General features: G+C 39.9%; 1 protein-coding gene across 1 annotated transcript in view; it reads right to left on the reverse strand.

The window, feature by feature from the left end:
• FSTL4 (follistatin like 4) overlaps nucleotides 1-25,301 on the reverse strand; it is an 856,236-nt gene that overhangs the window by 17,839 nt on the left and 813,096 nt on the right. Inside the window, exons 12-13 of the mRNA XM_036752996.1 lie at nucleotides 16,625-16,774; nucleotides 13,814-13,921 (exon numbers count right to left, since the gene is read on the reverse strand). Coding sequence (XP_036608891.1) covers nucleotides 13,814-13,921; nucleotides 16,625-16,774 — 258 coding nt within the window. The remainder of the gene's footprint in view (nucleotides 1-13,813; nucleotides 13,922-16,624; nucleotides 16,775-25,301) is intronic.

Here is a 25,301-nt window from a genome sequence, read left to right on the forward strand (position 1 = left end):
AAAATCTCACAATTATATAACTTAATTTTTGCAAAGCATTTCATTCCCAACAGCCCAGTAAAGTTGGTATTGTGAGTAGAGAAAATAGGTCAGCAAACAGTATTGAGTACCTACTCTGTGCCAGGTCCTGTGCTAACTGAAGGGGATGTTGTTGTTTGTCCTTTGTTCCCAAAGAAGACTGGTAACAGCAGAAAGGGGATGTCTTGATTTGCAAGTGAATTGGATTTAAGAGAGGGAGGGCTATGCAAAGTCACCAGCCTCATTGTCTCCTCCAAAGTGGCAAGATATAGCTCAGAATAACTGGAAATGGCCCAGATGCAGTGGGAGACCTTGACCTTTTTAAACCAAGTTCTTTCCCAGGTCTCAGTTTTTCTGAGGCGACACCCATTCAGTGATTAGGGCTAGGTAAGAAATGAGGCAAAGAATGGCCTCTTTTACCTAGTTTTAAAAAAAATCAGTCTGGGAGGGGAAGACCCTCAGGGTTTCTGGCCAAAACAAAAACAATTGTTACTTACAAAAACAGAAAAGAAAAGAGCATGAGGGGAAACCATATGGAAACATAAGTATATAGAAAATATGTAGAAAGTAAATATAAGGTGACTTTAAGTACACTAGAATAATTATGGGGGAGAGTCATGAAAGGCCTCGTGTAGGAGGTGGCCTTGAGTGGAGTTTTGAAGAAAGGATTGTAAAGGAGTTGAGCAGAGGCGGTGCATTAGAGGACTGTGGGGAAGTCTATACAAAGGATTAGAGGGAAGACATAGAATGATGAGTATATGTAAATCAGTTTGATTGTGTCAAAAAGTGTGGGACATAAGGAAGGGAGGAAGGAAAAAATGCGTTTATTAAGCATCTCTTATGCGTCAGGCACTGTGCTAAACATGTTAAAAATATTATCTTGTTTGACTTTCACAACAACCCTAGGAGGTAGGTGCTATTCTTATCTCTATTTCACAGCTGAGGAAACTGAGGCAGACAGAAGTTAGGGGACTTCTTCAGGGTCATATAACTAGTGTCTGAGGCCGGATTAGAACTCAAGTTTTCCTGATTCTAGGTTTTGTGCTACGTGCACAGAACCACCTAGCTAGGGATTAACATATATTAGTGCGGAAAGACAGGCTAAATCAAGGTTCTGATGGACTTTGAAAGCCAAACCATAGCATTGTTTGTTTGTTTTTGATCCTAGTGGCAGTGGCAGAGAAGTGACTCAGATAGATCTATGCTTTATAAGTACAGCTGTGTGGAAGTTGGTTTGAAGAGGAGAGAGATTGGAGGTAGAAAAATCAATTAGGGGTTTTTGGCAGTAGTCCAGGGGAGAGGTGAAGAGGACCTGAAAAAGGGTGAGTGGAAAGAAGGGTATGAGTGTAAAGAATCAGTAAAACTTGGCAACTGAGTGAGGGAGAGGGAAAAGTCAAGAATGATGCCAACATTGCAAATCTGGCTAACTGGAAAATTGTGTCTGTCAGAGGAACAGGTAACTTCATTTTTAATCTTTGATTTGATTTGATTTTTTTCTCAAATTATATATAAAAGCAATTTTTGATATTCGTTTCTTAAAACTTTAAGTTCCAAATTATCTTCCTCCCTCCCTCCTCACTGAGAAGGCAATTTGACACAGGTTATACATGTGCAGTTATGCAAAACATATTTCTGTATTAGTCATGTTGTGAAAGAAAACACAGACCCTGCCCCACCCAAAGGAAAAATAATGTTTAAAAAACTCATTTTCATCATAAGTCCTTAGGAATTGTTTTAGACCACTGTACTTATGAGAATAGCTAGTAACTTAGTTTTTGAGGAGTTATGTTCCTCATTGAATGTTTGCATCTCTTTTTACCATTTGACCAATTTTGATTTTTTTTCCAAATCTTTAATTTTGTTATTTTATTTGTAAAATTTATTTTTTGTTTATATTTACAGTTTATGAGACTCAAAGAAGTTGAACAGGATACTGGATTGAGAATTCGGTATTCTTGTATCTGTCATGTATATCTCTCTGGACCTCATTTTTTCTGTGTATATTTTATTTAATATTTTAGTTTTCAACATTGATTTCCACAAGATTTTGAGTTATAAATTTTCTCCCTATTTCTACCCTCCCCCCCATTCCAAGATGGCATATATTCTGATTGCTTTGTTCCCCAGTCAGCCCTCCTCTTTTTCACCTCATTCCCTGTCCCCATCCCCTTTCCCCTTACTTTCTTGTAGGGCAGGATAGATTTCTATGCCCCATTCCCTATGTATCTTGTTTCCTAGTTGCATGCAAAAATTTTTTTAAGCATCTTCTTTCAAAACTTTGAGTTCCAAATTCTCTCCCCTCTTCCCTTCTCACCCACCTGCCCTAGGAAGGCAAGCAATGCAACACAGATCACACATGTATCATTGTGCAAAACACTTCCACTATGCTCATGTTGTGAAAGGCTAACCATATTTCCTTCCATCCTGTTCTGTCCCCCTTTATTCAATTTTCTCCCTTGACCCTGTCCCTTTTCAAATGTGTTTGCTTTTGATTACCTTCTCTCCCTATCTGCCCTCCCTTCTAACATTCCCCCTTTTTTTATCCCCTTCCCCTTACTTTCCTGTGGGGTAAGATACCCAGTTGAGTGTGTATGTTATTTCCTCCTCAAGTTGAATCTGATTAGAGTAAGAGTCACTCATTCCTCACCTGCCCTCTCTTCCCTTCCAACAGAACTGCTTTTTCTTGCCACTTTTGTGTGAGATGATTTACCCCATTCTATCTCTCCCTTTCTCCCTCTCTCAATATATTCCTCTCTCATCCCTTAAATCATTTCATTTTTTAAGATATCATCCCTTCATATTCAACTAATCCTGTGCCCTCTGTCTATATTCCCTTCAATTCCTCTAATACTGAGAAAGGTCTCATGAATTACCCACATCATCTTTTCATGTAGGAATGTAAACATAACAGTTCAACTTTAGTAAGTCCCATATGAATTCTCTTTCTTGTTTACCTTTTCATGCTTCTCTTGATTCTTGTATTTGAAAGTCAAATTTTCTATTCAGCTGTGGTCTTTTCACTGAGAAAGCTTGAAAGTCCTCTATTTTATTGAAAATCCATATTTTGCCTTGGAGTATGATACTCAGTTTTGCTGGGCAGGTGATTCTTGGTTTTAATCCTAACTCCTTTGACCTCCAGAATATTATATTCCAAGCCCCGATCCCTTAATGTGGAAGCTGCTAGATCCTGTGTTATTCTGATTATGTTTCCACAATATTCAAATTGCTTCTTTCTGGCTGCTTGCAGTATTTTCTCCTTGACCTGGAAACTCTGGGATTTGGTGACAATATTCCTAGGAGTTTTCTTTTAGGGATCTTTTTCAAGAGGCAATTGGTGGGTTCTTTCAATTTCTATTTTACCCTCTGGTTCTATAATATCAGGGCAGTTTTCCTTGATAATTTCTTGAAAGATGATGTCTACCTCTTTTTTTAATCATGGCTTTCAAGTAGTCCAATAACTTTTAAATTATCTCTCCTGGATCTATTCTCCAGGTCAGTGGTTTTTCCAATGAGATATTTCACATTGTCTTCCATTTTTTCATTCTTTTGGTTCTGTTTTATAATTTCTTGATTTCTCATAAAGTCACTAGCTTCCACTTGTTTCAAACTAATTTTTAAGGTGGCATTTTCTTCAGTGGTCTTTTGCACCTCCTTTTCCATTTGGCTAATTCTGCCTTTCAAGGCATTTTTCTCCTCATTGGCTTTTTGGAGCTATTTTGACATTTGGGTTAGTCTATTCTTTAAGGTGTTATTTTCTTCTGTATTTTTTTGGGTCTCCTCTAGCAAGTCATTGACTTGTTTTTCATGGTTTTCTTGCATCACTCTCATTTCTCTTCCCAATTTTTCCTCTACTTCTCTTACTTGCTTTTCCAAATGCTTTTTGAGCTCTTTCTTGGCCTGAACCCAATTCATATCTTTCTTGGAGGATTTTGATGTAGGCTCTTTGACTTTGTTAACTTCTTCTGGCTGTATGATTTGTTCTTCTTTGTCACCAAAAAAGGAATCTAGAGTTTGAGTTTGAGTCTGCGTTTGAGTCTGAGTTCATTTTTGCTGCCTGTTCATGTTTCCAGCCAACTACTTGACCCTTGAGCTTTTTGCCAGGATATGACTGCTTGTGGAATAGAAAGTATTTTGTCCCAAGCTTTAGAGTCCAAGCACTGCTGTTTTCAGAGCTACTTCTACTCCACCATCACCCCAGGTTCTGTCACAGCAGCACTCTTCCTCCCCCAAGAACTGCCAGCCAGGACCGTAATTCAGATCCAAGCAGGGCACAGCAAGAGAATCTACCTTTGTGCCCACAAAGCTCTCCTTGCATTTCCACTCTGATTTGCTGTCAGATTCCTCTCACCGTGTGAGCCAGGGACTGGGGAAGCCGCTGATGTTGGCATTCTGGAGGCAGCCTCAGGAGCTTCCTGTTGCTGATACCTCCACCACTGCATGACCTCCTCCACCCCCAGAGCTGGCAGCTGGACCGCTCTGAACTTGATCCTGCAGTTTCCCCCTAACTTGCTCTTTGGCGTTTGTGGGTTGATAAGTCTGGTAACTGCCACAGCTCACTGTTTCATGGCCCCAAGGCCTCTTCCAGCTGGCTGACTCCGGGTCTGGTTTGCCCTGGCATGGCCCACACTGGGTTTCCCCTGCTCTCAGCACCATGTGATAGACTCTTCCCAGTGACCATCCAGGCTCTCCTGGGCTGGAGATCTGTTCCCCTCTGCTATTTTGTGGGTCCTGGCAGCTCTAGAATTTGTTCAGAGCCATTTTTACAGGTGTTTGGAGGGATTTGGGGGAGAGCTTAAGCATGTCCCTGCTTCCCTGCTGCCATCTTGGCTCTGTCCCCCCAATTTTGATTTTTAAGGAATTAATTTTCACCAGTAGTTTTCTGTGCTTCTTTTATGAAGTTGTTTATTTCCTTTTCATAATTTTCTTTCCTGGCTCTCATTTATTTTCCCAATTTTCCTCTATAACTCTTACTTGATTTTTAAAATAATTTTTTTTCTCTTTTAAAAAAGAAGGTCTTTCTTTGATTCTTTTAGGAGTTCTTGTAGGGCTTGTGTTCAATATGCATTTTTTCCTTTGAGGCATTTCTTGTAGATATTTTCAAGTTATTATTTTCTTTTGAGTTTGTTTCTTGAGCTCTCCTGTCACCATAGAAATATTTTATAATTGGGTTCTTTTTTTTTTTGTTCTTTGCTCATTTTTCCAGTCTATTTCTTGACTTTGGACTTAATAAATTAGAATCCAGTTCTGCTCATTTATGGGGGTGGGAGGATGTTTGGCTGCAGCTTCTGTCTTTATGGACTTTTGCTGCTTTCACAGCTCAGTGGGGTCCTGTAAGTTTTGGGGGCTTCAGATGAGGTTTGGTAGACGGAGAAATCTCTTCACTGTTATCTTAGTCTGTACTCTAGTCTTTACTCGGGTAGGACTGTTGCTACCTTAAAATTCTGCCTTCTCCTCTTGCTACCTTGAAACTGTGAAGTGGGTGACAGAACTCCCAGATACTACTTGTCCCTGCATCCGTTACTAGTACAGAAGTCCCTGGGAATCTCTTTGTGAACAGGTATTCAGTACTGTTATAGTTCTTGGGCAATGAGTACTCCCTGCTTCTGCCACTGTTACAGTCCAATGCCACTATCATCAATGGTGCTACTTCTGCTGCCCACTGTGCTCCTGGCCAGGCCCACTTCAGCGTCTTCATATGTCTCTTTTTCTGTTTTCCTAAGCTGTCCTGAGCTAGAGAAATGACTCACTGTGACTTTTAATGAGCTTTTCTGCCCAGAATTGTTTTGACATGTTTTTGAGTTTGTTTTGGAGGAGGCATATTGTGAAAGCTTGGCAAAATGCTGCTTTCATTCCACTATCTTGACTCTGTTAGAAAGCGGTAACCTAGGAAGAGAGATGGATTTTGGTAGATCTCACTCTCCTTTTTTCCTTGATGAGTTCAGCACCTGGTTTATAGTTTCTCTCTCTCTCCATCCTACTTCTGGCCCTCATACTAGAGCACTTCAACATACATACTGATAGATACTCCATTAAAAACCTTAACCTCACAGTTTCTCAACTTCCTCATTTTTTGCAACTTACTCCTCATGTGGGACAACCAGTTTGCAATGTCTAATAGGCAACTGAGGGTCTTACCTTAGTTACACGGAGATGGCCATACCCTTAATTTTGACATCACGCATAAGTACATCACTTTCATGAAGTTCATGAACTCTGACATTCCCTTATCTGATCATAATCTATTGTTGCTGCATTTTTTCCCTCTGCCTTGTAACCCCAAATCCTGTTCTTTGTTCTCTAATCGTTCCACCCTCAGCTCTTTCCTGGGCCAGTGCCCCTGCACTGACTACAGTTTCCCCCCATGCCTATCTTGTCACCTTGGTGAACCCGCTCAAATCCTTAATGTCCTTTTCTCTCGAGTCCCTTGTCCCCTTATTGTATCGCCAACCTTGACTTGCCAAGCCTCAGTCATGGAATACCCCTATTAAGGGCAGCTAGGTGGCACAGTACATACAGTGCTAGACCCGGAGTTGGGAAGATGTGAGTTCAAATTTGACCTTAGATGCTAACTAGCTGTTCGACTTCAAGCAAGTTGCTTAACCTTTGCTTGTCTCAGTTTCCCCATCTATAAAATGGGGAAAATAACGGCACTTACTTCCCTTTGTCATTGAGGATCAGATATTTGTGAAGGGCTTAGAACAGTGCACGGCACACAGTAGGTGCTATGTAATGGTTAGTGCTAGGAATCTTTGCTCCTAACTCATGGGCCAAGATGGAGACGATCATGTTGTTTTTGGTCCTTTTTTTGTGAAGAAGTCCAATGACATCACAACTTTGCAGTCAGGGGACGGCGTGTCTGGCTGTGGCGCATCAGACCAATACAAGCTTGGATGACCCTACCACAGATCAGGCACAAGTGGTCCATCAGAGCATTTAGAGTGGACGTGGCTCTGGATTTGTCCAGCTCATGTTGCCTTTGTACTTCTATGATTCAGCTTTGCTCATATAGCACAGTGCCTTCTTGGATGGGGATATGCCATGCTAGAGGGTCCTGTCCCAGCATTTTGCATGTCTCACAGTCAATACTAAAGTTCTTCAGAGAGACCTTGAGAGTGTCCTTAAACTAATTCTTCTGACAAGCATTTATCTTGTATGAACTTTTTAAAAAAGTCTTTTAGGTAAATGTGTACTTGGCATTTGAACTACATGGCCAGCCCATGGAGTTGCACTCTCTGCAATAGAGTTTGAACACTTGGCAGTTCAGCCTGAGAAAGGACTTCAGTGTCCAGTACCTTGTCTTGTCGGGTAATTTTCAGGATCTTCCTGAGACAATTCAAGTGGAAGAAGTTCAGTCTTCTGGCATGGCACTGATAGACTGCCCAGGTTTCAGCATGATGACTCTGTCAACCTTCAGTCGGTATGTAACCTAATATCTCTTCCATCTCACACTTTTTTTTTCAACCTCTGACATGCTTGGCTAGCTATAGCAATAAATGAATCAACCTCATCCTCTATATGGATAGCCCTGGATGGTGTACTGGTAAGGTAAGCAAACTTAGAGCGTTCCAAATTTCTCCATTTGTTGTAACTGATGGTTCCACATGTGGATGGAGTGGTATTGGCTCATGGAGGACCTCTGTTTTCTTGGTGTTGATTGTCAGGCCAAAATTAGCACAGAAGGCAGAGAATTGATCCGTATTCTGTTGCTTCTCAGCCTCAGAAGCTGCCTTGAGTGTATAGTTATCTTTGAACAAAAGTCACTCACCAACTCCTCCTCCACTTTGGTCTTGGCTTGTAGCTTTTTTGAGTTAAATAGCTTACCATCAGTGCAGAAGCTGATCTTGACGCCATTTTTGTCCTTATTGAAAGTATCCGACAGATTGGAAAACATCATGCTGAACAGCACGGAAGCGAACACACAATCTTGCTTCACTCTCTTGGTGACTGGGGAAGCATGAGAACATTGTCCTTAATCCAGAACCCATATGAGCATGCCATGATGAGACTGGTGTATAATGCTGATAAACTTTCCTGGGCAACCTAATTTCACCACGATCTTTCACAGACCCTCACAACTGACAATATCAAAGGCCCTGGTCAGGTCAACAAATGTACCGAGACTTCTGTTTTACTCCTAGCATTTCCCTGGGAGTTGTCAGGCAGCAAGCACCATGTAGATCGCTCAGACCTTTCTGAAGCCACACTGCCTCTCAGTCAGGTGACCATCTTCCAGATTAATCAGCTGATTAAGGAGGATTCTGGCAAGGATCTTGCCAGAAATAAGTAGGAGACAGATACCACTATGGTTGTTGCAGGACAGCCTGTTTCCTTTTCTTCTATAGAGATGGACAATGGAGGCATTCTTAAGCTCCTGGGGAATGACTTCCTCTTGCCATATAACTCAGAAGATTTCAGTCAGCTTCTGTATGAGCAGTGGAATCCCTGCCTTGTAGATCTCTGCTGAGATGGAATCAATGCCAGTCACTTTGCCACTCCAGAGGGGCTTGAGAGCATTTAGTACCTCTTTTTCAGTTAAAGGTTTGGTTAGAGAGGAAGTGATTACAACCTGAGGCATACAATCAATGGCTTCAGCATTTGTTGTTGATGGTCTGTTGAGAACACTATGAAAGCCAGTCTCTCCAGCATCATGTCCTTGTTACTGATTAGTGTGGTTCCATCAGCACTGAGTAATTGAAATGCACCAGAGGATTTGTCCCACAAAGTCTTCAGGGCATTACAGAAATGCTTGAGATTTTTGCTATCAACATAGAATTGAATCTCATCTGTTTTCTTGCAGAGCCAAGAATCCTGCATCTCTCTAAGCATCACTTGCACTTTGCTTTTGATGGAGTTGGAACCTGCCTTCTTGGAGATGGACAGACTACTCTGCTGATAAGTCCTGTGAAGTTCTCACTTCTTGTTTAGCAGTTTCTGAATTTCCTCATCATTTTTGTCAAACCAGTCCTGATGTTTATGGGTGTTCTGGCCCAGATAAGCAAATGTGGTGCTGGATGCCAACTCTCTGAAAAGTGCCCAATCCTCTTCTGTTCCACTGTTGCTGACTATGGGGTAACTCAGATTTCTCTCCAGGTCAGCAATAAACTCTTCATTCATGGAGAAACATTCTAATCTGTTGATGTTGAGTCTCCTGATAGTCATCTTGCTTTTGAGCCCCCACTTTTGCCGAATGCAAATGTTTAGCTTGGAGAGGATGAGTCTGTGATTGGCCCAACACTCTGCACCACACATTGTCTTTGTCAGTCTCACATTCTGCTTGTCTCTTCTCCGGACAATGACATAGTGTAATAAATGTCAATGTTTGCTACAAGGGTGCAACTATGATGTTTTACTGCATTTAGGTAAATGGAAGACTGTTGGTGATGAGATCATGAGACACACAAGTCTTCAGCAGTAAGTGACTGTTGGTATTGATGTTTCTGTCTTCATCCTTCCTAAGGATTCCCTGACATGTCTGATAGTCTGTGCCTACTTTGGTTCTAAAGTCATCCAGAATTATAAGCTTATCCTCTTTTGGCACACTGAAGATGACAATCTCCAAATCTTCACAGAATATTTCTTTGACTTCATCAGGATTCAGCATGGTGGGAGCATATGCGCCAATAATAGCAGCATGACACTTTCCTTCAAGTGACAATTACATTGTCATGAGCCTATGATTCACTCCTTTTGGGAGGCATACAAGCCTGTTGACTAGATTAGTTTTAATTTTGAAACCTACGCCTGCTCCACAGTGCTCTTCATCACAGCAGCCACTCCAGAAAAACATGCTTCCAGCTCCAACTTTAGTAAGCTGGCCTCTGTTTGCCAACCTTGTTTCACACAGGGCTGCTAATTGAATGTGGTACCTACTGAGTTCTCTCACACCAAGAGCTATTTGTCTTTCAGGTCTACTGGATTTCATGTTGTTCCTAAGTGTGTACACATTCCATCTACCAATGACGAATGGAATCATCTTTGCAAAACTTTTTTGCGTGTGTTTTGATCAGTATGGTGAATCCTGTCTGATTTGAGAAGCAGGTCATTTTAAGGTACCTTTTCTAGCCCTTTTCTCCTGCCAGGAGGAGCAGTGTGGCCCTGGGTGTCTGCTCAGAGACCCAGAAGGCTGCCAAAACCCACTGCTCTTTAATCTAGTGAAAAGATGACCCAATACCCCAGGCTGCCTGTGTGCAGGGTTGTGGCGACAGTTCCCAGTATATGCACACCTGATGCTTCATCACTCATCCATTGCCACAGGACTTAAAGGTGGATGAAGTAGTGGATGATGGGTGATATCTTGACTTATGTGTGAATTTATTTTAAGTGAGGCAGAGCTATGCAGTCATCAGCCTCACTTTTTTCCCCAGACTCATCAGTGTCCAGTAGAAGAAAGATGTCGAGATGACTGGTGATGGCCCAGAATGCAGTGAATGACCTTGGTGCCTTCTATGTCTGATGAAGCTCTGGACATTCCACAGCACCTGCTTCAGCCACCTTCATGGTTGTCGCAACAAAATTGTTTTTGTCTACCCATTCTGCTGGGAGAAGTCTTCGCATGCTTGGATAGGCATCCTCCTAACTTACTGACAGATATGAGGCCTGTAAGTACTCTCAACCTGGTTTGGCATATCTGCCAAGAAGGTTTTCCTGGGGTTTGGCAGCTGCAATGCTAAAGCTTCTTAGAGCCACAGGTGATATTTTGGTGGGTGAACAGCCCTCAAGGGCTTGGCAAGTGTTCTTATCAGAGGTACTGATCCTCCCTGAACACCTCATACACCCCTGGAAACAATCATAAAACCATGTTGACAGGATACACTACAAATTTATGTTACATAATCCTAACTGGGCCCTGACTTTGGCATGGCTATCTTTTTTATTTTTAATTTCCCTAATTGACTAAAATCTCCCTCACCCCAGTGGCTTTTCCAGGCCTTTTCATCCTTCTTCAAAACACTCACAGCTCCGCCTCTCTATGCCCTTTCAAATGAGAACGTTGCTTCATATTTCACTAAAAAAATTGAGGCTGCTCAACAAGCCCACCAAATTTTCCTCTCTTCATTGTCTCAGAGAAGAGGTGGACCCATTCCTTGTCAACACAAAACCTTCTAAATGCATGATTCTATTCCCAAATGTCTTCTCCAGTAGATGTCTCCACAATCATCCCCACCGATTCCCTTACCTTCAGTCTCTTCCTCTCTATACTGAATGTTTCCCTACTGCCTACAAACACACCTATGTCTTACTCATTATTAAAAAACACTCACTTGATCTATTCATTCCTGCAAACTGTTGTCCCATAGCCTCTCCTCATATGTGTAGGCATTCTCCTTGAGAAGGCTGTCTGCAATCAATGCTTTCACTTCTTTTCCTCTCATTCTCTTCTCAATTCTCTAGTCTGGTTTTCAAACTCATCACTCTAATATGATAGCTCTTTCCAAAGATACCTATGATCTTGTGACAAATCTAATGGCCTTTCCTAAATCCTCATCCTTCGTGGACTCTCTGCAACCTTCAACATTTCTCTTTGATACTTTCTTTTTAGGTTTTTGTGATGCTATTTTCTCCTTGTCCTCATCCGACCTGTCTGACAACTCCTCATTTACTTGCTCTTCATCTAGGATAGGGCTGTCCAACCTTAGGTTTTTATTGAAACAATGGAAAATATATGCTGATTTGCCATTTTAGTGAGAGCTCTGTGGTAGCTTGGCTTCAGTCACTAAAGCATTTATGTAAATTTCTATGCTTGTAGGCGGGCCACATAAATCTCACTGTGGGCTGCATTTTGGACAGCCCTGATCTAGGTCATGCCTGCTAACAGTGGGTGTACCATGTGGCTCTCTTCTCTCTTCCTACTATATGAGTTTTACTTGAGAATCTCATCAGCTACCTTGGATTCAACTATCATCTCTATTAAGATGATCTTTAGATCTATTTATATAACCCTAACCTGTCTCCCAACCCTCTCACTCACATATCCAACTATTTATTGGGAAACTCAAATCCTACAGACATCTTAAACTCGACATGTCCCAAACTGAACGCATCTTTCAGCCCTTTATCTGCTTCCCTTCCTAATGTCCCTATTACTGTGGGAACACCAACGTCCTTCCATTCACCCAGGCTTGCAACATTGGTATCATCCCTGATTCCTCAGTAACTCTCAACTCTTTTTTATACAATCTGTTGCAAAGTCTTGTTAATTTTACCTTCATAACATCTTTCATACGTTCCCTCTTTCCACTGAAACTGTCCTCACTCTGGTGCAGGCCCTCATCATCTAGGACCTGGACAATTGCAATAGCCTGTAAGTTATTCTCCTTCTCAGAAGTTTCTCCCTCATTCAGTCCATCTTCCACTTAGCTGCCAAAGTGATCTTCCCAAAGCACAGGTTCGGACCATTTTACTCCTCTGTTGAATAAACCCTAACGGTTCTTTATCACACCCAGAATCAAATATAAAATGCACTGTTTGGTGTTTAAGCCCTTTATAACATGACCCCTCCTAACTTTCCGGTCTTTTTATATCTTACTCAGTCCACATTCCCCGTGATCCGGTGATATCAGCCTTCTTGTTCTTCCTTGCATGTCATCTCCTGATTTTAGGCATTTTCTTCTGGAAGTCCCTCATGCCTGGAATGCTTTCTCTCCAAAACTCCACCTCTTAGTTTCCCTGGTTTCCTTCAAGTCCCAGGTAAAACCCCATCCCTACAAGAAGCCTTTCCTGATCCTGCTTAATGCTAGTGCTTTCCCTCTGTAGATTATCACTAATTTACCCTGTATACACTTTTCTGGACATAGATGTTTGCATGCTGTCTATCCTGCTACACTATGAGCTTTTGCCTCTCTTTGCATCCCCTGGCACACAATAACTGCTTAATAAATGCTTGTTGACTGCCTCTTAAAATTGGGATTTTTTTTATTACATGAAGCCTGAATATTCTTCTCTGAAACTTTCTGCTGCTAGTTCTGTCATCTGGAATAGATGGGGCTTCACGTTATTATTCTTTACAAATATACTTAAGCAGGATATAAAAAGAGGCCCTTTTCCCATGCTGATACATTTGGATTTAATGTTCTGTGCCAGTGAATGATTTTCCACAAGGCTGACCCTGCATGAATAACCCAATAATTTAAAAGAGAAAAGAAAGATTCTGTTGTCACTAACTTCAAGGCTAAGCTGAGAAATAAATGAGAAGTGTCCATTCGGACCATTAGAAGCTGAGAGCTATTTGAAAGAGGCCACTTGGACCTGGCCTGACTGCCTAAGGAGACCATCTGTTCAGAGGGTGATAATTCCCCAGAGTCAATTCTAAACAATGTAGAACCATGGTCAGATGACAAAAGAACAGACGGTCCTAACCAGAAGTCATCTTACTATGGAATTTTAGGTGACTCAGTCTAGTAGAATGGAGGACATAGGGATTAAATGTGGTACAATTGTGAGGCCTATATCCAGGCCTACTGGAGCTGGAGAAAGAAATGTTTAATAGAATAGAACATGGTGGCAAAAGAAAGAAATAGGAATCTGGAGAGCAGAAGAAAGTGAGATGGGGGGAAAATAAAGGGAGAGAGGGAGAAATAACAGGAGCAAGGGGAATAGAGGGGAAAAATAAGATTGGGGACAAAAGGAGAAATGAAGAAGAGTGAGGAAAAGCAAAAGCAGGAAAGAAATAGAGGAGGAAGGAGGAAGGAAAAGAGAAAGAGAAGACAGGAAGTAATGTGGCTATTTCTCTTTTGAAACACAAATAAAGAATTGCATTATCTTTCCATGCAAATATATAGGGATTTCATAAATGTACCTGAAGACTTGGCTGGGACTTCTGCATATTCCCCCAGCTTAGAACCCAGACTTGATCATGTGACTTGTCATAGAGCAGCTTAGCTGGTACAGAATCCACACCTATGGCCTTGAAAAAAACGAGGCAACATTCTGGTCACTGCTTACTAAGAAATCAACTTTAGAAACCCAGTGAAGTCTCCCTAGTGACGGGCATAATGATGTAGGAGAAAGAGCAGCAAAGCAGGAGTCAGAAGGAAGGTGTTCTGTTCTCATTTGTGCCACTGAGTGGCCGTGAGACTGTGGGCAAGTGACGACCCCTCTCTGAGACTCAGTTTTCCTATTTGTAGAATGGGGGCAATATTACTATGTCATAGGATTGTTATATGGGTAACACTTTATAAACTTTAAATTATAATATAAAGATAGACTAACCACTCTTTATTTGTACATCAGAATATTTTTCTATAAATGAGAGAGAATTTCTTATTTTTTTTTGAGGGGGGAAGGCAGGGCAATTGGGGTTAAGTGACTTGCCCAAGGTCACACAGCTAGTAAGTGGGTCAAGTGTCTGAGGCTGGATTTGAACTCAGGTCCTCCTAACTCCAGGGCCAGTGATCTATTTATTGTGCCACCTAGCTGCCCCTGAAAGAGAATTTCTAATGTACTTTCCAGCTCTGATTTTTAATAATTTTGGGGTTTCCTTCAATTGACATAAACTCATGAATTTAGATTGTAACATTTTCACTGGCTCAGCTTGTTTCGAGTCAGTATTTCTTTGGGGAGACTAGCACTGGTTCAGCATAGGCTGCATGGAGCAGGCAGCATTACTCAGATATAAGAATGCTTCTGTGTGAGGGAACTTATTCTCCTAGAGACGTCCCTCTACTTTGGCTGAAAGGGAATCATAGGATCTAGAGCTAAAGGGAGCTTAGGAAATCTGACCCTCTGATTTTATAGATGAGGAGCATCGGGATCATGGAAGTTTGAAGAATCACAGCATCATAAATTCAGAGCTGGTAGGGAACATTCAATGACTTCATTTCACAGATGAGAAAAGTGGAACTTGGAGAAGGTGAGTGACTTGTCCAGAGTCACGTAGGTTGTAAGTAGCAGAGCTGGGATGAAGCAAACTGTCCAAGGTTAAGTATTTGAACCCAGCTCATCTGATTCCATATCTGCTTTCTATTATACCATATGCATGCTCCTGTAACCTCAGAGCTGGCAAGGACTTTAGTCCAATCTGCTTCTCCGTGAAGGGAGAATCCCTACTTTGGTGTCCCTGAGAGGTGGTCATTCATCCAAACTCTTCTACTAATAGAGAAATCAGTCATGCCATTAATGAACAGCTCTAGTTATAAGGAAATTCTTCCTTATGCTGATCCAGAGTTGCTAGGGAGGGAATGAGGGAATTGAGAAGGACCTGAGCCACAGGGATTACATATATCAACATGTCTCATTTCAGGATTTGATTTCTCCCAGACTGCATTATTGAATCTGGTGGGAAAAACTTCTCCTTAATCCCTGCCAGTGAAAATTGGAGGACAGGCCTTAGGATACAGGGGAGCTAAGATTTCCCTGTTTGGGCATGTCCTAAAAGGCAGAACATCTTCATTCAAATTATGAATAAATTTATACTAAGCAGGCTCAGCATAATAGCTATCCCAGGTGGCCATTCACCTCAGGTTGCCCGGTTAAGATTATGGCTTTTCAAATGGAAATGTTGCATTCTCATACCTGATTTAGTGAGAGAGGAGGGAGGCCTTACTACTTCTAGCAATATCTGGATTTGGGCCAAGCTTGGAGCTGCACAAGTCTCTGCAACATAGGTGACTATGTTGATGATCAGAGGCCTCAGTCCCTGAATACAATAGCCACAGCACGAAGTATCTATCCATCCTGAGCCCAAGCTCAGTTCAATGATCTGATGTGTGTGTGTATATATATATATATATATATATATGTATATCTAATGTATGTATATATATACATACACACACATATACATACAGATATATACATACACACATATACACACAGACATATACATACATATACACACATATAATGTATATATGTACATACATATACATATGTGTGTGTGTGTACATAAGTCCTGTATAGCTCTCTGTTTCAGAGGATTTCTCAGTTTACAAAATTTATAGAGTCTGGATTAATCACTCTGGGCACCTACCAGGATATGAAAACAACTCAGCTAAGCATGTTAGAACATTGAACGTGATATTTTACATCTAATATTATATATATATTGGCAGGCTGGGATTGTTCAGCAAACAATTATATTACAGGGATCAATACATGTGATTTTCTGTACTTAGGAGCTGAATGAGAAATCCTCATAGATTGGATTTTTCTTGGATTGGTCTGATGACCATCATATAAAACACTTTTTGAGGCCCAGGTCTACGTCCCACTTCCTCTGCCCTTCCCTCCTCTGACCACTTACTGACACTGTAGGACTACTTGTGTATCATCATGTTGGGGTCCATGATGAAGTAGGGCCTCTCCCCTAAAGAGCCAGTGATTATAGAGCAGACAGAGAAGGTGTTAACTCTTAAATACTCACAACTTCTCAGAACATAACCTTTGCCTCCAGCTACCGATAAATATAACATGTCTGTCTAGGTTGGGAAGCTCTACTGGATGGGGATGGAAGTTGACTCGAGATAGAGAATTCTCTTCCACAGTGGACAATGATGAGAAGGGAGGGAAGAGCAAGAGAACACATGTTGACATAGTGCCTACTGTGTGTACTTTGAAAGATCTTGGTATACTTGAAGGTTCTCAGGGACCACTATGAAGTTATACCTACCTGCTGGACTTTCTGGGTTTGTACATCTATTATGAGAATTCTGCTCAGTACTGGCTGGGCCACGTAGATATATCGGTTCCTGACATTGACTGCAGATGCCCACTGGCAGGACTGAGTGGTGTCTCCTTCTGTCTGAGGGCAGATTTCTTCCTGGAATTGAGAAAGATAGTCAGTTTCATTTAACTAGTGCCCACTTAGGCCCATCATGTGCTAGTTTAGGTTAAATTTGTGGTAAAAATCATTTGGGAGAGTTCTATGTTGGCAGAGCTAATGGCTTACTTTGGACACACTTAATGTAGCAAACTATCTCAGTGTGGTGAGTTATGGGCCTACAGGATGCCATCAGGATTTATTTTCTGATCATCATGGTCTAAGCAGTTTCTCTGAGGCATAGATACTTTTATAGCAAAGAAAATCCATTTACTTGAAAAGGTGCCATTTGATGCTTCTAAATTTGCAGAGATGGTAACTTTAGGAGAATATTAGAACAGAAAAACCTGGGTCTTGGGGTTGTCCAGCTCTGTAGAAAGTCCTGCTGCATGGGAATGGATTGTATTGCTTATCTGCAAGAGCATGGGTATTGGTGTCTCACTGATAGGACATACAAAAATGTGTGGCCTTCTGGGGCATGTTGTGTGGGATACTCATGATTACTAATTTCCTCCTTAGGTCACATGTCAGGTTATTGTCTTTAAAGCAAAGAGCTGCGGTATATGGAAAATTAAGAGCCCTTGAATTAGGTTTTAAGATAAGCCCTCCATATACAGAATCTTTCTTTATAATATACTGTGGTGGAAAGTTTGTGGTACACTTCCCATGCATTCATCTGTTTAATCCCACAAACATTTACTACCTCCTGTAGGCTACACTAGGCATTAAGGGAATTACAAAGATGAAATAGACATGTTTCCGTCCTTTGAAAGCTTATAGTCTATGAGGGAATTGTATCCATAACTATAATATCAGACATTCTATTCCTATCAAGTGAGGTAAATGAAATAAGGAAGCTGAGACGTGGCAGAGAGTATCCCCACCCTCTCCGTTTCTCTCCAAAAATGGGCATGAGGAAGAGGAGTAATGGAATAGATGGTTCAATATGGCCAACCTGCGGGAAGGCACACTTACATATATGGCAGATCTTGTTTCTAGCTTCACAACATCTCTCTTATATCTCCTGTTCTCTCCACTCATATAATAACCATCATTCAAACCTCATCACCTCTCACCTGGAGTTTTGCACTAAGACCTTCTCTATGGTCTCCATGCCTGACTTTTCTCCCATCTCCAATCCATCATCTACACAGCTGTCAGAGTGATCTGTCACAGTGAGCATATCTCCCAATGCTTCTTAGCGAGCACTAGTGGTTCCCTATTACCACCAAGATCACATGTAACGACCTCTACTTGGCATTTAAAATGTTCATAAGCTGGCCTTTTCCTACCTTTCAACCTTTTTAAAATTTACTCTCTTCCATGTACTCTATGATCCAGTAACACTGGCTTACTTGCAGTTCCTCCCATAGAAATACTTCATTTTTGCCTTCTGGACTTTTAACTGGCTGCCCTTAATTCTGGAATGCTTTCCCTCCTCACCTCCATTGACCTTGTAGTTTCCCTGGCTTTTTTCTAGACTTATCTCAGATCCCACTTTTGCCAAGAAGCTTTTCCTCATGTCCCTCTTCCCTCCTCAGTAGCTAATGTTTTCCCCTCTGGGATTATGCTGTAGTTACTCTGTATTTAAATTGTATGTACCTCATCATCCTTTATGACACAGTCAGATAACTTGGGTGAGCATACCTCTGTTTTATGCCTTAAATGATATTAATAATAATAATGATATTAATAATCAGTTAAATGATATTAATAATCATTAATAATCATCACTGACTATTAATCAGTGATATTAATAATAAATTATATTAATAATCTAATAATCATCACCAATAATTAATAATCAGTATAAACAGAAATATATCTGTTGTTGCTTCTGTTAAAGAATCTTATATAATACTAACATCAATCAAGCATTTATTAAAGAACTACTTATGTAACACACATTAAGCTAGATGGTGGGGGGTGGGAGGGTTAGTGTAACAAAAACAAAAACAAAAAGTTTTCAAGGAACACAGTGACCTACTTGGAAGGAAGCCCTTTATTATGTACTTGCTCTTCCGAATCCAGTTCTTTTATAACAGTAAGCAAGCAAAAAATAATGGGGTTCTCCAGATCTTTCAGTCACTTGTGAGACTTTAGTGGCTGTCTCTTGAATGTTATTTGTGAAGGCTTGACTGTTACGTTTAACATTTTTACCATCATTTTGTACATGCATTATCTGCATAGTGAAAAAGAGATAAGTAGAAATGAGGAAGTAGGTATACAGGTTGGTAGTTATCCTTTTTTGGCTAGCAACATCTGTTATTTTTCCTAATTGTTCCTTATCTTTTCCTTATTCATATAATTTGAAAATTGATGTTCTTAGGATTTTGTTGTTACTGGCATAGGCCATCACTGTGTCTACTTAATCGGGTCCAGCTTCACTTACTACCTTTGTTTTCTTTAGTATTCTGTCTACTTTTTAATGCAAAACACTGGCAACTGCGGTGTTACAGTCCAAATGTAGTAGCTCCACTGTCATTGGAGAAGAGCAGAAATGATTAGTTATCTTGAGAGATCATCTCTCTATTTTTTTATCTACTGGCTGTCTTCCTTCTAGTTTCATCTTCAAGTGCTCTTTGGGGGATCTGGTGCATTGACCCCGTGACCGACTCTGTATACGTGTTTTCCCCTCCACTACTTCTCACTGTTTTATGAGACCAAACTGCTCATAATCCATCCTCCTCCTCTGTATATTTTCACCTATTAGCTTATTCCTACCCAGCGATGTTCTTGGCTACTATATCTCTCTGTCTTGCAAGAAGACTGGGGGTTTGCAGGCTTTTTGTTGGAGGGATTGGTTTACTGAAGATAAGCCACTGTAGGAGATGGTAATAGTGCCCATGGCTGTCTATTCCTCTACACATCCCCCATTTTTCTCTATCAATAGATGTTTAAATAGTTCACACTGTAACTTTACGGATTGATCCTATAACTCATTTTTTATTCTTCCAAAGAGGTACGGATTTTGATCTTTGCTGTAATAAGTCAGGAGAGGGGGAAGGTCTAGTGGACTCAGAAATTACTTCCGCATCAATAAGCAGACATTTCTGTCAATTTTGTTTTTAGTGTTGCATTTGATGGCCACAGGCCCAATAGATAAGAGGGTTGGCCTTGAAGTCAGGAAAACCTAGCTTTAAATCTATCAGACATAAGCTCTGCGTCCATGAACAAGTCAATTAATCTCCCAGTGACCCAGGCAACAATCTAAAACTGTAAGGAACTGACAATCTGCATTGGTGGAAGGTATGTTTACTGTATAGAGCTCTCTGAAGAAAAAAAACACAACAAAGATCTGGACAAAAGAAAAATATTATTTACTACTCATCATATCTAATATATCTAGCTTTCTTGTTGAAGAAAATATTCATGATATATAATCATGAGACTTTATTATCTACAAACTTTTGGCCTCTTATTTCTTAATCCTGAACCAGATTTTTATTTCTTTTTTGAAAAATTATTCTTTGTTGATATTGTTAAATATTTCACAATTGCATGTACAATTTTTGAACAATTATTTTTAAAAATTTTGAGCTTCAAATTCTCTCCTTCCCTCCCTTCCCCATCCTTGAGAAGGCAAGCAATTTGATTTTGATTATATATGTGAGGGCATACAAAATATTTCCATATTAGCCATATTGCAAAACATAAACCAAATAAGCCAATAAAAATAAAGAAAGTTTTTTAAAAAGTTTGCTTCAATCCGCATTCAGAGTTCATCATTTCTCTCTCTGGAAGCACTTAGCATTTTTCGTCATGGGTTTGGAATTGTCTTGGACCATTGTCTTGATCAGATTAGCTAAGTCTTTCACAGTGGATCAACATTATGATATTGCTGTTACTTTGTACAGTGTTCTTCTGGGTCTGCTCACTTCACTTTGCATCAGTTCATATAAGTTTGCCCAGGTTTTTTTGAAACCCCTCTACTCATTGTACAAGTTGGTCAGCAATACCCCAATTACTTGGCATCCTCTCAATTTCTAATTCTTTGCCACCACAAAAAGAGCTGCTATAAATACTTTTGTACAAACATGTCCCTTTTGCTTTTCTTTGATTTCTTCAGGATATAGACCTAGTAGTGGTATTGCTGGGTCAAAGGGTATACACAGTTTCATAGCCTTTTGGGTGTAATTTCAAATTGTCCTCCAGAAGAGGTGGACCAGTTCACAACTCCACCAACAATTCATTAGGGTCACAATTTTTTCACATCCTCCCCAGCATTTGCCATTTTCCTTTTCTGTCAAAGTTAGCCAGTCTGATAGGTATGTGGTGGTATCTTGGTACTGTTATAATTTGCATTTCTGTAATCAGCAGTGCTTTGGAGTATCTTTTCATGTGACTATTGATAGCTTTGGTTTTTTTGCTTCTGAAAACTGCCTGTTACTATCCTTTGACCATTTATCAACTGGAGAATGGCCCTTATTTTTATTTTTTATAAATTTGGCTTATATATTTGAGAAATGAGGCCTTTATAAGAGAAATTTGCTGCCCCCCCTTCCTGTTTTCTGTACAATTTTGGTTGCATTGATTTTGTTTGTTTGTACAAAAGCTTTTTAATTTCATGTAACTAAAATTACCTATTTAATTTCCTGTAATCTCCTCTAATTTTTGTTTGGCCATAAACTCTTCCCTTATTCAAAGATCTGACATGTACATTTTTCCATGTCTGAGTCATATTTTTCAGTAATAATTTTTGGCATTCTTCATTATGATAACTTTTCCATTGAAATCATGGAGTATTAAGGCAGATCTTTATTTAATTTGGAGGATTTTATAAAATTCTTCATTGAATTTCTATACCTCATAATCTGAGAGTTGGAAGGACCAATGAATCCAAATCATAATGTAATGGAAGAATCTTCTCTAACATATACCAGACAAGAAACCATTCAGCCTTTTTTTGAAGACCTCCAGAGAAGGGAAACCTACTATTTCCTAGGACAGTCTATTCCATTTTGAGGTAGTTATAATTGTTAGAAAGTTTTCCTATATATCAGTTAGGCCTAAAATTGCTTCTTTGAAATTTCAACCAATTAAACTTAGTTCTATTCTGTGAGACCAACCAGAACAAATTTAATACTTACTTGACATGACAACTCTTTGAATACTAGAAGGAAACTATTACATTCCCCTAAGCCTTCTCTTTTCTAAGCTAAAACCCTGTAATTTCTTCAACTAAGTCTTATGTGGCATGGTCCCCAAACCTTTCATATTATTGAGTACTCCCCTTAAAATACTCTCTTTAGCTTACCAATGTCTTTCCAAAAATATTATGCCAGGAGCTGAACAGAACACCATAGTCACAATAAAGCAGAATAGTGGGATTATCTAGACCAGAGGTTCCCAAACTTATTTGGCCCTTTAAAAAAAATTACTCAGCACTCCCTCCCAGGGAAATCTATTTTCTTTAATACTTTAATGTTTTTTTTTAAATTTGCATCATTTCAAAAATATAAAATATTAAAAAATACACATCTTAAATTTAATTACTTATTGCAAATTTGTGGGTTTTTTCCTGCATTGAAATTTTGATGATGCAATATTGCATCATGTACCTGTATAGTATCGTATTGTAAACAAGTCATCACATGCACATGTTGCCGCCCATGCAAGTTGGACTTTCTGACAATGCATGACACCCTCACCTGCCAACACTTGCTTGTTAAGATCTGTCAGTGTGCTTGACCACTGATGGATTATAACTTTCATTTTGTGTGTTTATTTGGAAAATAATGCATTCAGTATGACTTTAATTCTATTACACAACAGATGAAACATGCATGAACAGGTTTGCAAAATTTTCTTATCTTCTCTTTTTTCCTTATGCTTCCACCACCCCCTTATTTTTATTTAATGCTTTCTAATTGCACCCAAGGCTACTTCCAGCTCTCACCCCTAGGGGGTGATATTGCCCACTTTGAGAACCTATGACGGACACCACACTTCTCTTTCTTTGCCAGTTATCTACTCTATTACACTATTGACTCATATTAAGCTTGAATTCTATTAAAAGCCTCAAAACTTTCTCAGAAAAACTGTTATCTAGTCACACATACATGGAAATGTCCAGTTATCTTGTACTTGTGAAACTGATTTTTTGAATTCAAATGCATAACTTTTACATTTATTCCCATTCAACTTTATTGAATTATATTTGCCCCAGTGCTCTAACCTGTAAAGGTCATTTTGGATTTTGTATTCCAGTATGATTAGTCTTCCAGGAAGACTATAAAATAACTCCTAGCTCTCTGTCATCTGAAAACACGACATCTATGCCTTTCTCCAAGTCACTAACAATGTTAAATGGCAATAGGGTCAAGCACAACTCTTCATGATGATTCTTTTAGTACAGCCATTCAAACAGCTTACTTGCCTCTATACTATTTCTTTGAAATCTTAAGAAATTTTGTTAGTGCTTAGCTAAAATGCAGACAAATTCTATTTACAAGATTACCCTTAACCACTCATGTAATAACTTGCCAAGAAATGAGGTTTGGTCGGCATCATCTATTCTTGATGGGCCCATGATGACTCTTTCTGATCAATACTTCCTCTTCTAGATATTCATTAGCTAGCCATGTAATAATAAGTTCTAGAACAGGGGTGGGGAATCTGCAGCCTGGAGGCCACATGTGGCCCTCTAGGTCCTCAAGTGTGGCCCTTTGATTGAATAAAAACAATTCAGCGAAGGGGATGCACTTGAGGACCTAGAGGGCCATATGTGGCCTTGAGGCCACAGGTTCCCCACCCCTGTTCTAGAATGTTCCAGCGATCAAATTCAAGATCACAAGCCTATAGTTTCCATTATCTTTCCTTCTTTTTCTTTTTCTTTTCTAGTTTTATGATACCTCTCTTATTCCCCATGATCTTTAAAACTTATTTGACAATGATTCAGTAATCATACTTGCCAGCTCTTTTGATCTTTTCCTATAGAGTTTATTTGGGCCTGTTGATTTATCTCATGAAGGGTAGCTAGGTTCTCTCTTATCATCTCCATAGTTATTATGGATTATAATTCCCTAATGGCTATTTATCATTGCCTTTATAATACAAAGTTTAGTTCCCTTAGAGGAAAAAAAAACAATCAAAATAAAAGTCAACTGTCTCCAAACATGGACTTTATCCAAACATGCAGTGGTACTCTTTCTTCTTTGATTGTCCTCGTTCCTCCAACATAGCAAGAAACAACACACTTTTTTTTGTCTTTAGTCTTCTTAATTAGACTTCATTCATTCTGAGTTTTAGTACTGCTCACACAGTTCTTCCAAGATCACACCATAGATTTGTATTCATCCTTTATTACCTGTCCTTGCTTCCAACTTTTGTGCATGCCTTCTAAAATCTAAATTGGTTGATGAGTTTTTGATGCATTCACATCAATCTCTTTAGATAACTACCCTTTTTCTTCTTCAGTGGAATTGTTTCTTTTGGCATCTAGAATTTTATACTTTAGCATTTCCTGTACATTCTATACTAACTCCTCCTGCAAAATTTTGACCCGTGGGACTCTACCAATCCTTTTTCAAAACCCTTTGAAATCTGCTCTTCTGAAATTCAGAGTGCATGCCAGACTGTATTTGGCTTGCCTCTCATTCTCTATCACAAATCTAAGATTGAGTGGTCATTTATCCCCTTTGGTTCTCAACATTTCTATGCCAGCATCCAGTTTTTCCTTACTGATGACAATCAAATTCAGCATCTTGCTGGTCATTTACCCCCTTCTGAAATATGAAATCACCAATAAGGCAATTCTTTATTCTCTGTTAGCAGCGGGGTGGCGCAGTGTAGAATCCCAGGCTTGGAGGCAGGAAGACTCATCTTCTTGAAGTTCAAATGTGGCCTTAGACATTAGTTGTGTAAGCCAGGGGAAGTCATTTAATTCTATTTGCCTCAGAGTAGTAGCAATTTAGATTTGAAGATCTTTCCCACCCATTCCCACCCTGCTTATATCATAGGAAGCATAAGTCACATGCGGTAAGAGGAGCTTCCTGACAGGAAAAGGAAGTTATGTCACAGGAAATGCTGAGAGAGAGAGAGAGAGAGGGAGAGAGAGAGAGAGAGAGAGAGAGAGAGAGAGAGAGAGCAGTTATGGCTGCCAATGGCTGCTAATGGCCATTGTGATAGTTAGAGCTGAACAGGCTGACTTAACTGTACTGTCAGTTTGTTTTTGGGGAAGACCCCAGCAGGGGGTTGGAGAGGTTTTGGGATGGCGAGGCTCCAGGTTGTTATGTTGTGTTGATAGATTGGATAAATGACTTGTTGGATATGGTTCTCTGGTGTCTGAACAAATGGTTTACTTCTTCTACCTTCTACATGGAGAGTCTCGTATACTTTGCGATACAGAACTACATAGGCGTATTCACAATCATCATCTACATTGTTATTATTACATTACTGATACACTCAGTTTCCTCATCTGTAAATGAGCTGAAAAAGGAGATATCAAACCAGTATCTCTATCATCAAATGTCCAGTATCTCTGCCAAGAAAATCCCAAATGAGGTCATGAAGAGTCAGACAT

Source organism: Trichosurus vulpecula, chromosome 3, assembly GCF_011100635.1.
Source record: "Trichosurus vulpecula isolate mTriVul1 chromosome 3, mTriVul1.pri, whole genome shotgun sequence".
NCBI lineage: Eukaryota > Metazoa > Chordata > Mammalia > Diprotodontia > Phalangeridae > Trichosurus > Trichosurus vulpecula.